This window comes from Ursus maritimus, unplaced genomic scaffold (assembly GCF_017311325.1).
Source record: "Ursus maritimus isolate PB19 unplaced genomic scaffold, ASM1731132v1 scaffold_15, whole genome shotgun sequence".
Classification (NCBI taxonomy): domain Eukaryota; kingdom Metazoa; phylum Chordata; class Mammalia; order Carnivora; family Ursidae; genus Ursus; species Ursus maritimus.
Window position 1 is genome coordinate 61556916 of NW_024423897.1, and position 11217 is coordinate 61568132.

At 56.5% G+C, this 11217-nt stretch overlaps 2 protein-coding genes across 3 annotated transcripts; one reads left to right on the forward strand and one right to left on the reverse strand.

Moving 5' to 3' along the window:
- Positions 1-16: 16 nt before the first annotated feature.
- On the reverse strand, positions 17-3240 carry LOC103679232. The gene is made up of 4 exons (XM_040630188.1): positions 2708-3240; positions 2127-2332; positions 693-1029; positions 17-523 (listed from the first exon to the last, which is right to left on the reverse strand). Exons 2-4 carry the CDS (start codon positions 2138-2140, stop codon positions 17-19), a joined length of 858 nt encoding a protein of 285 aa, XP_040486122.1. The 5' UTR covers positions 2141-2332; positions 2708-3240.
- Positions 3241-4120: 880 nt separating this feature from the next.
- IRX2 (iroquois homeobox 2) lies at positions 4121-8987 on the forward strand. 2 transcript variants are annotated; one of them, XM_040630573.1, is made up of 5 exons: positions 4121-4369; positions 5691-6096; positions 6350-7063; positions 7867-7942; positions 8621-8987. In XM_040630573.1, exons 1-4 carry the CDS (start codon positions 4121-4123, stop codon positions 7917-7919), a joined length of 1422 nt encoding a protein of 473 aa, XP_040486507.1. In that variant the 3' UTR covers positions 7920-7942; positions 8621-8987. The 2 variants fall into 2 exon arrangements, with proteins under 2 accessions (XP_040486507.1, XP_040486506.1); XM_040630572.1 differs by having other exon boundaries at positions 7867-8987.
- Positions 8988-11217: the final 2230 nt, after the last annotated feature.

Below are 11217 nucleotides of genomic sequence, written 5' to 3' on the forward strand. Positions count from 1 at the left end.
CCCCCCCCATAAAAAATTAAGCATTCCAAAATGGTGCCTCTTTTCCCACCAAACTCTTAGAAAAACCCGGCCGATTGCCAGAGTAATAAGACAGAATAAGTCCCTGCGTGGCTTTGGTTTTATTAGAGTGCCCCTGCATAATTTTCCTTCTTCCCCAAATTAAACCGACGCGGGAAGAGAGAGGTCGGGCGGGGCTAGGGCGCCCACCGCCGATCGGTGGTCGGGGACGGCACCGGGGCCACCGCTGCAGGGACGAGGCCGCAGCCGCGGGCCACAGCGCCCCCTCGCCGCCCGCACGTACGACTTTTGGGCCCGCGTCGCTCCCTGGCCTCTCCCGCGCCCGAGAGCCCGGGACGGGCAGTGTCTGCGAGGCGCTTCGGCCTGCGCAGCCAGCCGCTTCCCGGAGAGAGACCCTCGGGCCCAAGCCCGCGTTCCAGGCATTTCTCCCGGCTCGGCCTCGCAGGAATCCCCGGCTCGTTGAAATGTGCATGTCCTCGCCGACTCGTTCTGAATGCATCGGCCACTGTGAGGACAAGAAACAAAAAATGTGACAGTGTTAACTTATTTTTACAAACGCACACAGGGGAGGAGGGGGAGGATCCCCCGCAAGCCTGAAACTGCGCGTTGCCCCTGAAATTGTTACAAAGTGATCGCGATTCCCAAGCAGTTCTCCAGTTTTCCTGCGCGCCTACCCGCTCGCTCTCCGCCGTTCCAGCTCTGACGGCAACCGAAAACAAGAGCGGCCAAGCGCCTGCCCAGCCTGGGCGCCTCCGCTGGCCTGGACGCCCCTCGCGCGTGAGCTGAGCGGCCCCGTCCCTGCTGTCACCGAGCGAGAGGCGGCCTTGGAGTCCGCGCCGCAGCGGCTCGCTCCCCGCGCGGCCTGCGCTCTCCGCGGTCACCGGAGACGGAGTTCGAGCGAAGCCAGGCCACCCTCGCAGGCGGCCGCGTGCGGAGCCACCGCGTCGAACCTCCACACTCGCAGCCCGTTCTTCCCATTGATTTATTTTAGAAGACCAAGCCAACTTTAATCTAAGAAAAGGAAAAGTGATTTTAAAAAATCAGGGAGCTTTAAAGTGAAACGGAGTTTATATATTCCAATAACAATGCAGAGCGTAAGTTTTAATGTCTCTGCGTAGGCATTTTAATTTGCTACAGTCACTACCAATAAAAACGGCATGTAGTGCGATTCGACTGTTTAATAGTGCAAGGTAGACGGTTTTTATTAGTAGCAGGCAGCAGTATGGAAAATTTAGATTTCAGTGGAGGAGTGTAATTGCTGGGGGAAAACACACTCGAGGAAGAGGCTGTCTTTCGAATCAGCAGCAGGAGCTAAAGAGGGGGAAGAGGAGACTGCGTTTGTGGAGATGCACCCAGGGCGACTCGGGCCCCTCCAAGCCACGTGCAATTGTCTGCTTATATGCTTAATTGATGTCAAAATCGAGTGTATCCGGAGCATACGCTCCTGCTCCAAACTGGGGATGTTTTTGTAATAATTCAATGTTTTCTTTTCTGCCCCTGGCAGAGATCAGGCCCAAGGGGGGTGGAGGGAGAGAGAGGGAGGGTGAGGGGGCGAGCCCCAAATGCTAATGAAACACAGCAGGAACTGGCCTTTAGAAATGGAAATACTGCAGGCCAATCATCCTTGGAGATAAAAATTAGACCTGATTTTTTTTTTCCCTTAAACTATCTAATTGGAAGCGAACCCAAAAGCCTGCAATCTGATCTGCTGCTGTTTATGTTTGTCATTCAACGTGTGTGACTCGCATTTATGGCCTCATCCTGGCCCAGTCCTCTCCTGGGAAGACCAAAAGTATCATAGATCCTGTCAATGGTATGCTGCAGGGGACTGCTGGAGCGACCCCCGCTTCTCTTTCCTTTTGGACGCTACAATAATCGGTGTAAAGTGTCTGCCCTGCACTGAATTAGGACAGCCTGCCTGGGGTGGCAGCGTTGTTGAAATGGCTGGGCTGGGTCTTCCAAGTGGCCCAGGGTGGGGGAAGTGGTGTCTTTGGGGGTGATGTGGAGATTCAAGTGTTGAGGGTGCAGGGACTGGTTTTTAGGAAGGGGAGAACAATGGGGAGGCAGGGGTGGGAAGACTGGGGGGGGGGACTGGTGGCCACATGTACCTACTAGGGGTCATATGCCTGCAGTCCCAGGCGGATGGGTTCTTCCCAAGCCCAACACCTTGGTTTGCAACCGGTTCCCTCGGACCTAGAGAAAGACACAGGCAGCTTCACTGTGTCTCGAAGGTTCTNNNNGTGAACAGGCCTGGGCTGGAGCCTCTGGATCCGCAGGCTGCAGCCTCGCCTGGCCTGGCGATTGCCCTCGGGACCTAAACAGAAGTCCATAACAGGGCTGGAGGGTTAGGGTGCTGGGAGGCATGGGGGAGAGAGTGATGCAGGCCGGAGCTCCCCCTGCAGCAATGTCACCTTACAGGTAACCCACCCGAGAGGGCCTCCGAAGAAGAGGCACCTGTTGGGTGGGCAACCCCGGCCCAGGACTGCACACACAGACATCCCGTGGACCTCCTGAGCGCCCCCCATCGGTGACCACCCTGTCACCGGCGCCCACATCCTCTGGCCCGCCCAGGTGGGAGAGGGATGGAGAAGGGCTGAAGAGTAGAAGGTATTCTGGGGCTGGGGTCCCAGGTCTCATCACTAAGCATCTTGCCTCTGGACCCGAGGGCACCTCCCGAGCCGCAAGTTACCTGAGCTACCCGTGCTGCTGACGGCGTTCGTACCAGCAGCCTGTCTCTTTCTCCTTCCTTCCCAAGTGACCGCAAGGCTTCACGTCGTGCCAGAGGCGGGCTGTCCGGTGACAAGCATTCTCTCAAATGCTTTACGACACTTGTCCGAAAGAGGCGTCAACTTATTAAAATAAAATCAAATAAAACCTTTCGGGGGTGGCATCTTCACGGGAGAAACACTGGCGGCGTGTGTCAGAACATTCGCGACAGCGCAAAGTCCTACCACTCAGAGACCCAGGTCTCCACTATGGACTTCGGGGCACAAAGCTCACCTCTGGGCCCTCCTGGCAGTTCGCAATGAAGGACCCGGATCCGGGTCCCGCAGGGATGCGCTGGGTGGCGCGGGGCAGGCGACCAGACTCGAGGCCACGCGCGGAGCCTCACACGCCGTGAGGCAGAGTCGACGGAGGAAGGAGGAAGGGAGAGCCGCGCACGCCACCCCCAGGAGGACCTGGGCCGCGGGCGCTCCCATTACGCCCTCCCTTCGCCCCGGCTCCCGGCCCCCAGCCTGGGGTCACGCGCGCAGTCACCTGGGCCGGCCTCTTCGTGGCGCAGAGGGGACGTGGACCGTTCGTTCCCAAGGGGACCAGACCGGCCCGACTGCGGGCGGCCTCTGCCTAGTCCCTGCGGGCAGACCGGGGGGTGGAGCAGTGGCTTCAGGGGTGGAGGGGGGCGTTGAGAAAGGTGACTGGGGCGGTTAGGGGGAGCTGGCCCGGGAGAGATGGGGTTGCCGGGTGGCGGGCGCGGGGGTGGGGGGCGCTGGGAGTACGTGCGAGTGGGAGGGGGGCGCGCCCGGGCGAGCTGTTCTGCCCGGCCAGGCTTCGGGGCCGCGGGCCGCGGCGCTGGGGCTGCGCGGGAGGCGGCTGCGCCACAAAAGCCTGCGCGTCCCTCCCTCCTTCTCCCCCGCCCTCCCGCCTCCTTCTCCGCCCTCCCCTCCCCGCCCCTCCCCCGGCCGCGGCCTGGCAGCGGGAGCAGGCGGAGCAGGCGGAGCAGGGGAGGGGGCGGGCGCCCGAATATGCAGATGAGCGTGTGACGGACAGCTTCGCGTTCCAATGTCCCTCGGAAACTCCAGCGCTCCTTCCTCAACTCCTCACTCCCGACTCCAGACTCCCCCAAACCCCGACCGCCGGCCTGGCGCGCGGCTGCGCCCACCGGCTCCGCGCTGCCGCTGCCGCCGCCGCCGCCGCTGCCGCCGCAGACGCCCCGCCGCTTCCCCGGCCCGCGGGCCTCCCGGGCTAGTGCGCGGGCCGGCCTGCCTCGGCCCGGGGCCCCCGCGCCCGCCGCCGCGCCGCGCCCAGGCCGGGCGTGGATGGAGGGCGCCGCGCGCCTTGCCCGCTGCTCGGCGTGACGCGGGCCCGGTGCCCCGCGCCCACCATGTCCTACCCGCAGGGCTACCTGTACCAGGCGCCCGGCTCGCTGGCGCTCTACTCGTGCCCGGCGTACGGCGCGTCGGCGCTGGCGGCGCCGCGCAGCGAGGAGCTGGCTCGCTCTGCGTCGGGCTCGGCTTTCAGCCCTTACCCGGGCTCCGCGGCCTTCACGGCACAGGCGGCCACCGGCTTCGGCAGCCCGCTGCAGTACTCGGCCGACGCTGCTGCCGCCGCCGCCGGCTTCCCGTCCTACATGGTAACCGCGCGCAGGCGGGTGGGAGGGGACGCGGGACACCCGGGCGGCGGGACCGCGATCGGGGCGCGAGGGCGCGGGGAAAGTGCCGTGGGCTGTGGCTCCGGAGTCTCGGACGCGGGCCGCCGCTCCACTGGCGGGACGGGAGGCCGGAGTGAGAAGCAACGCGGCCAGCTGGCGACGTCCCTCAGCCTGGAGGTCCGCTTCCCCTTGGCTCTCCGGGTGATGTTCCCTAAGAGCCTGAAAAGTGCGACACCAATGGGCTCGGGAATCTGTGCCGGGTTGTACTCCGTTCACGCGCCAAAGCCTGGCGAAGGTTGCGGAGCGGGCCGGGGGGCTCGCCTCTCTCGGCTCAGGGAGCGAGGCTCGGCGCCACTGGAGCCTCCGGGGCGACTGCCGGGCGCTCAGGGTTCACTTGCGGGGCTTGAGGGTCACCGGGTTGAGGGAGGGAGCGAAGCATCGGGCAGAAGCTCTGGGGCCCTGCCAGGCGCGCCACCATCTCGGCCTTAACCTGCCCACAGGCCGTGCTTTCGAAAACCATGTCGGCGGGCGTGTGGCAACCCTAATTGCCGCTGAAGTCCCCTGCGTACAGAGAGCAGCCACTGCTTCCCCGACCCCGGGTCTGCCCGCTCGCCTCCGGTTCCGCATCTGGGCCCGGCCCGGGTGGTGGCGACGCCCGTCTCGGGCGATTGAGGCCGTTACGGGAGGGAGGGGGGTTGTCGCCACTGCCCGCCCTCGGTGGAATTCCGGGGCAGCGACAGAGGAGCTGGGGCCTTGGCGAAGGCTGCAAACGTCTCGAATTTAAACGTTAAAGGCTGAATTAAAATGCTAATTACCGCGTATTTGAAGAATTCGAAACGGTGACTGGCTTCTGAGTTGCAAATTGGATTTGCCGAGCTTTAGAGCGGTGAATGGCGGAGCGGGGGCTCTGGGGTGGTTTTTTAACCATATAAGGGCGGGGAAGGGGGAGTAGGGGGAGCCAGCCAGAGAAATTTAGATATCAAGAAAGTACCTGTGGGTCTGTGTGCTTGCATGTTTGCGTACATCTGTGCCCGCAGCTCAGGGACATTTGGGGGAAGATATGTCATTTTAGGAAAGTGAAATAGTTTAAAAAAATTGAGATTAGAACTGCAGCGTTTTCGTTATCAGCAGCCTGTCTTACATTATGCGCTGCGTTTTTTCTGCTCGTTTGCTGCGGGAAATGAGGCTCCAGCGCGGAACTCCCCCGGGGAAAGGCTGCATCGGGAGGGCGGAGGGAGCACCTTTGGGCTGATGCGGGCCAGGTCCCCGCACACCCCACTCACCAGGCTCTTGTCGTTTCCAGGGCGCGCCCTACGACGCCCACACGACGGGGATGACGGGCGCCATCAGCTACCACCCATACGGCAGCGCGGCCTACCCGTACCAGCTCAATGACCCGGCATACCGCAAGAACGCCACGCGGGACGCCACGGCCACGCTCAAGGCCTGGCTCAACGAGCACCGCAAGAACCCGTACCCCACCAAGGGCGAGAAGATCATGCTGGCCATCATCACCAAGATGACCCTCACGCAGGTCTCCACCTGGTTCGCCAACGCGCGCCGGCGCCTCAAGAAGGAGAACAAGATGACGTGGGCCCCCAGAAACAAAAGCGAGGATGAGGACGAGGACGAGGGCGACGCTTCAAGGAGCAAGGGGGAGAGTCCAGACAAGGCGCAGGAGGGCACGGAGACATCTGCGGAGGACGAAGGTGAGCAGGGCCACGGCTGGCGCGAAGTCGCAGGGAGCTTTCTTCCCAGGCGGGCGCAGAGCCAGGTCGGGGAAGGTGCTGCCTGCCGCCACCCAGGTGTGCGTGGGGCTAGTCGAGTCCTCGGGCACTCCTGGGGAGGCTCTGCACCCCCTAGGACGTGGCTGGGTTGGGGTCGAGGTGGGAGATCACGTGGGGCGGAGGGCGCCCGGGCCGGGTTGTCACGGCGTCCCACAGCCCTGCCGCGCCCCTGCAGGGATCAGCCTGCACGTCGACTCGCTCACGGATCACTCGTGCTCAGCTGAGTCGGACGGGGAAAAGCTGCCTTGTCGGGCCGGGGACCCCCTGTGCGAGTCGGGCTCGGAGTGCAAGGATAAGTACGACGACCTGGAGGACGACGAGGAGGACGAAGAGGAAGGCGAGCGGGACCTGGTGCCGCCCAAGCCCGTGACCTCGTCGCCGCTCACTGGCGTGGAGGCGCCGCTACTGAGCCCCCCGCCCGAGGCCGCGCCCCGCGGTGGCGGCGGCGGCAAGATGCCCCTGGGCAGCCGGACGTCGCCGGGCGCGCCGCAGCCCGCCAGCAAGCCCAAGCTGTGGTCTCTGGCCGAGATCGCCACGTCGGACCTCAAGCAGCCAAGCCTGGGCCCGGGCTGCGCGCCGCCGGGGTTGCCCGTGGCCGCCGCGCCCGCCTCCTCCGGGGCGCCGCCGGGCGGCTCGCCCTACCCCGCCTCGCCGCTGCTCGGCCGCCACCTCTACTACACATCGCCCTTCTACGGCAACTACACAAACTACGGGAACTTGAACGCGGCGCTGCAGGGCCAGGGGCTCCTGCGGTACAACTCGGCGGCCGCGGCCCCCGGAGAGGCGCTGCACTCCGCGCCCAAGGCGGCCAGCGACGCGGGCAAGGCGGGCACGCACCCGCTGGAGCCCCACTACCGGCCCCCGGGCGGCAGCTACGAGCCCAAGAAAGGTAGGCTGTGTGCGGCCCGCGGGGCCTCCGGGGAGGGAGAACTATGGGGTCCCGGCTTAGTCAGCACTCCAGAGAAAGCCTGGGTAAGGGACCAGGGAGACCCTTGGGCCTGGCAGGGGGAATCTTTGTTGCCCGAAAGGAGATAAGGGAAAAGACAGAGTGCGCCCCTCTGACCAGAAGTTAGGAGAGCAAAGGGGGCGGTAACACCAAAAAGGGGAGGAGAAGCCAGAGAGACCCTTGCCTTGCAATAAGGCTTAGCCCATTATTACTGCATTTTATTTAACTTGCTATTATAATTATGATTAGTATTATTATCATGATTGATTTGTTTCCGCAAAAAACAAATTTTCACAAAATGCAAATTACAGCTTGTCTCCCGTTTGACTGAGCTGAGGCTTCAGTGTGTTCTCAGTTTGGAGAGTCTGAGCTGAGTCTTCGCTTCTGCTTTTGGCTGGAAGGAAACAAATGTTCTAGTAACTCTGAGAGGCCCTAGTTCTGCCAAATAGAAGACAAGAGTCGTTGCCGCTTCCCTGCTCTCTCTGCCTCTCCTCCCGTGGCTCGTAGTTGAGGCTGGAGTTGCTAAGACCTGCAGAAGGAGCTCAAGGAGGCAAGAAAAGAAAATGAGAACAGGAAACATGCCCCAAATCTCTCTCCAACAGTGGCTGCACAGACAGTTTCCCTAAACTGTTGTGTGCGTTCAGGGAGCGAGCGTGCATGGGTGTGCGGGCTGGCGGGTGCGCAGCTGTCTGGGAGACAGATGGCTCTGGGGTCAGGTTCTGACTAACTGCCCCCTCCCCTGACAGATGCCAGTGAGGGCTGCACCGTGGTTGGTGGGGGCGTCCAGCCCTACCTATAGGAGGCCCGTGCGCGGCAACGCAAGTAAGTGGGAGCCGGGTGTTGCCTCCCGCCCTGGGAGAGCCTCCCCGCACCAATTGCACTGTCAACTTGCTTAACGTCTATTTCCTGCTCTTGTCCTGCAGTCTGAGGGGCATTGCAATGTTCTTCAGTCTTTTTTTTTGTTCCTTTAAGTGGGAAAGTAGCTGTTCTGTTTTAGTAGAGTCCCTCTTTTTCCGCCCAAGTTCTGCTGTGAAGACTCGCTCCTTTAACGGGGCGTGCATATTGCACCACTGCTGTCGTTTTCTCTTTGAAAAACATATTATTAAAATTCGGATATTTGTATGCAGTTTGGGACCATTTTTTACTACACTCGACGTGTAACAGACGCTGGCTTTGACGAGCTAGTGCTGCCGAGGCCCAGGCGTCAGGACCCTCTAGAAGTGATGTTTGCAGAGTAAGCTGAAGAGACAGGAGAAGCTCTGGCCCTTTAGCAGGCCCGCCCCCGTGTCCAGATGGAGTAGATAGGACCCTGCAGTTCGCCTGGCTCACAGCAGTAGCTCAAAAAATCCCTACTTCACAAGTAGGCAAAATTACTAATCACAGATCTTGAAGATTTGGGAAAGAGGCGGAATCATTTCAGATCGACTCATTTTTATAATGTGTGATGTTGGTGCGGAACTGAAGGATTTGGGATGATTTGGTTTTTTCCTTGGTCCACAGGTAGGTGTCACAATTGCTTTGGAAAAAAAAAGTCAGCAGCAGGCCATTCTCTCTCCCCAAGTTCATAAATATACAGATATAAAAAAACACGTCTCTAAACCCGGACCACATCTTGTGCCACTGTAAAGGACAAGGAGCCACAGACTCTAACGGAACAGACTTTTGTTGGACATACCGTGAATTTGTTGGCATAGTATAGCTTCCCCAATGTATGTGTGACTTTTGAAAACAATCTTTTTTCTCAGGATATCTTGAATTGATCACTTCATTGCCACGGTATATATTCTATAGCTGTGATAGGATTTACTGTAAAATTTATTTGTAAAAGATGTACACAGTAGAAATAAAATGTGATTGAAAAACTTGAGTACTTAAGAAGTGGAAACAAATTTGATATTTATTTTTATAATGATATAAAGCTTCTAGTAATTTATGCAAGTTGTATTGCAATGGAATCTAAACTTTTTGTAAATAAATTCTGCCTGGTTTTTATTTGAACATTGCTGGTTATACAATCTTTGTTGGTTGTTTAACAAGAATTCTTTACTAATTTATATCTTAAATTGTAAATAAAAACAGACTAGTCTATGACAATATGGTGTTTGGGGCTCATTTTTCCTAGGAGAGTGATTTGGGTAGGGAGCCCCAGTTGATAGCAGCCCCTCCCCCCAGGCGATCTGACCTCAGGCTTTTTAATGAAAATGTGTAAAATAATCTCTCCCTTCTCCCACTCAGAAAAAAAAAGGAGAAAGGCAGATGGAAGAGAAATGCACAGTACGGCAATAACATCCAGTTTTGGATTATTTATATGCACACGTATTGGAGCAAAATTAAGATTTTGTGCTCTGAATATGCAAATTACTTCTTAGTGTCCATTTTTTAACCTTGGCAAAATAAGATGACCTGACATCCTTACACGTTAGGATCCATTTTGTATTTCTCTCTGCTGGCTTATTGGACCTTCTCGGTAAGGTGAGCTGGAGAACCGTGACAGCACGGATAGTAAGGGAGTCCCCCCTCTGACGGACCATAAATTACTGGTGGAAGTAATTGTTCATTTTAAAGCCTGAATTGTCCACATTGGCATAGATTATTCAAATGTAAGGGCCTTGACTCTTCTTTTCATATATCTCACATTGAACACAAGGTGAAAATCTGGAGGAGAGATTTATTTTCCTTTCGGTGGCTCTTACCCTTACCCTGGGGGAAGAGAAAAGTTCAAACCACCTTAGACTCTAGCCTGGTTATTGCGCTGCTCACTGTCTAATTCTAGGACAGGTCCAGAGTTTGTAGGCAAGTAGCGTATTCCCTTGATTAGTATCATAAAAGCAGCAAACCTGTCACTTTAATTTTCAGCAAAATTATATGGATATCCATATAATATGATTTCAGAGAAGAAATGAACAATCATTTATTTCCTTTCCAAAGATAAATTGAGTGAATATAACTTACGGTTATAAAACAAGAATAATAGCTTCTTAGATTGCCCTTTAATCAATCATACACTTACTTTTCAAGAGGTTCATCTGTTTTATTCCATGATTAATAATGCTGCAGCATGAGCGCATTATTGGATCCCAGCGGGGGACGTCCCGGATGCTTTTAGCTGCTTTGGAATGGTCAGTTGGGGTTCATTATGGGCTGATATTGAACAATTTATAAAATCTTGTCTAAACATCTGCCAGCTCCGATGGCCGATGTGTCTGAGGATGGGAAATTGCTGGACCAGTTGATATTGACAAACGGATCTCTCTCCAGTGGCTTTTTGTGCCGTAGAAATTAGTGGCCTCTTGCTGGGGTCTTGTTAGAAAGGGTATTTGAAAGTAATCTTAGGTACTTGAGGCAAAGCCAGGGGACTGTGAGCTGGACACCGAGCCAGGCTGGTGGGGAGGAGCAGTAGTGGTTTGTCTCCTGAGAAAAGGGGTAGATCAGGGTTTTGGTTTTCTGCTACGTCTTAGGCATTTTGTTGGTTTCGAGTATACAAGCGTTTGGAGGCTGGACATAAAGCCAACCTTTAGGGTAGAGAGCTGTTTTGTTATGTCTTGTTTTGTTTTCTCCTTCCTGCCTCCCCAAGAAAGAGACGTGGACATGTTTGGAGCCGAGCTATTTCTTGGTGACAGGGAAGATTTTTCACACGGGAAACCATGCCACTCTGTGGCAGCGAGTCTGGAAGAAAACAAATGTGAGGTCTGGGAACGGAAAAGTGAGCTGTGAGCTCTTTTGCTCATTTTTGTTTCGTACGTGAAAGCTTCATAGAATTTCCATGAAGATAATGATTTTTCCCCTCCAGATAGCGTTTTTGAGCGCAATTTGAAGGGATGAAATAGTTTGCTTTTGTTGCTATTAGCCATATTTCCTAAATCAGCAGGGAACACAATACACATGGCAGCAATATCTGTTATATGTAAAATTCTAATTTGAGTCTTTGGAAGACTTCACTGCAAAGTATGGAAGTGAGTGATCTCTAACAAATTACACACTTCAAGACCACACTCCCTAACGAACATGTAACAGTTAAGGCACTGTCTCTTAGAGAAGGATGAAGTGTGGGAGTGGGAAACGCAAACAAGAACTGATCTTTGTGCATATGTTCAGAA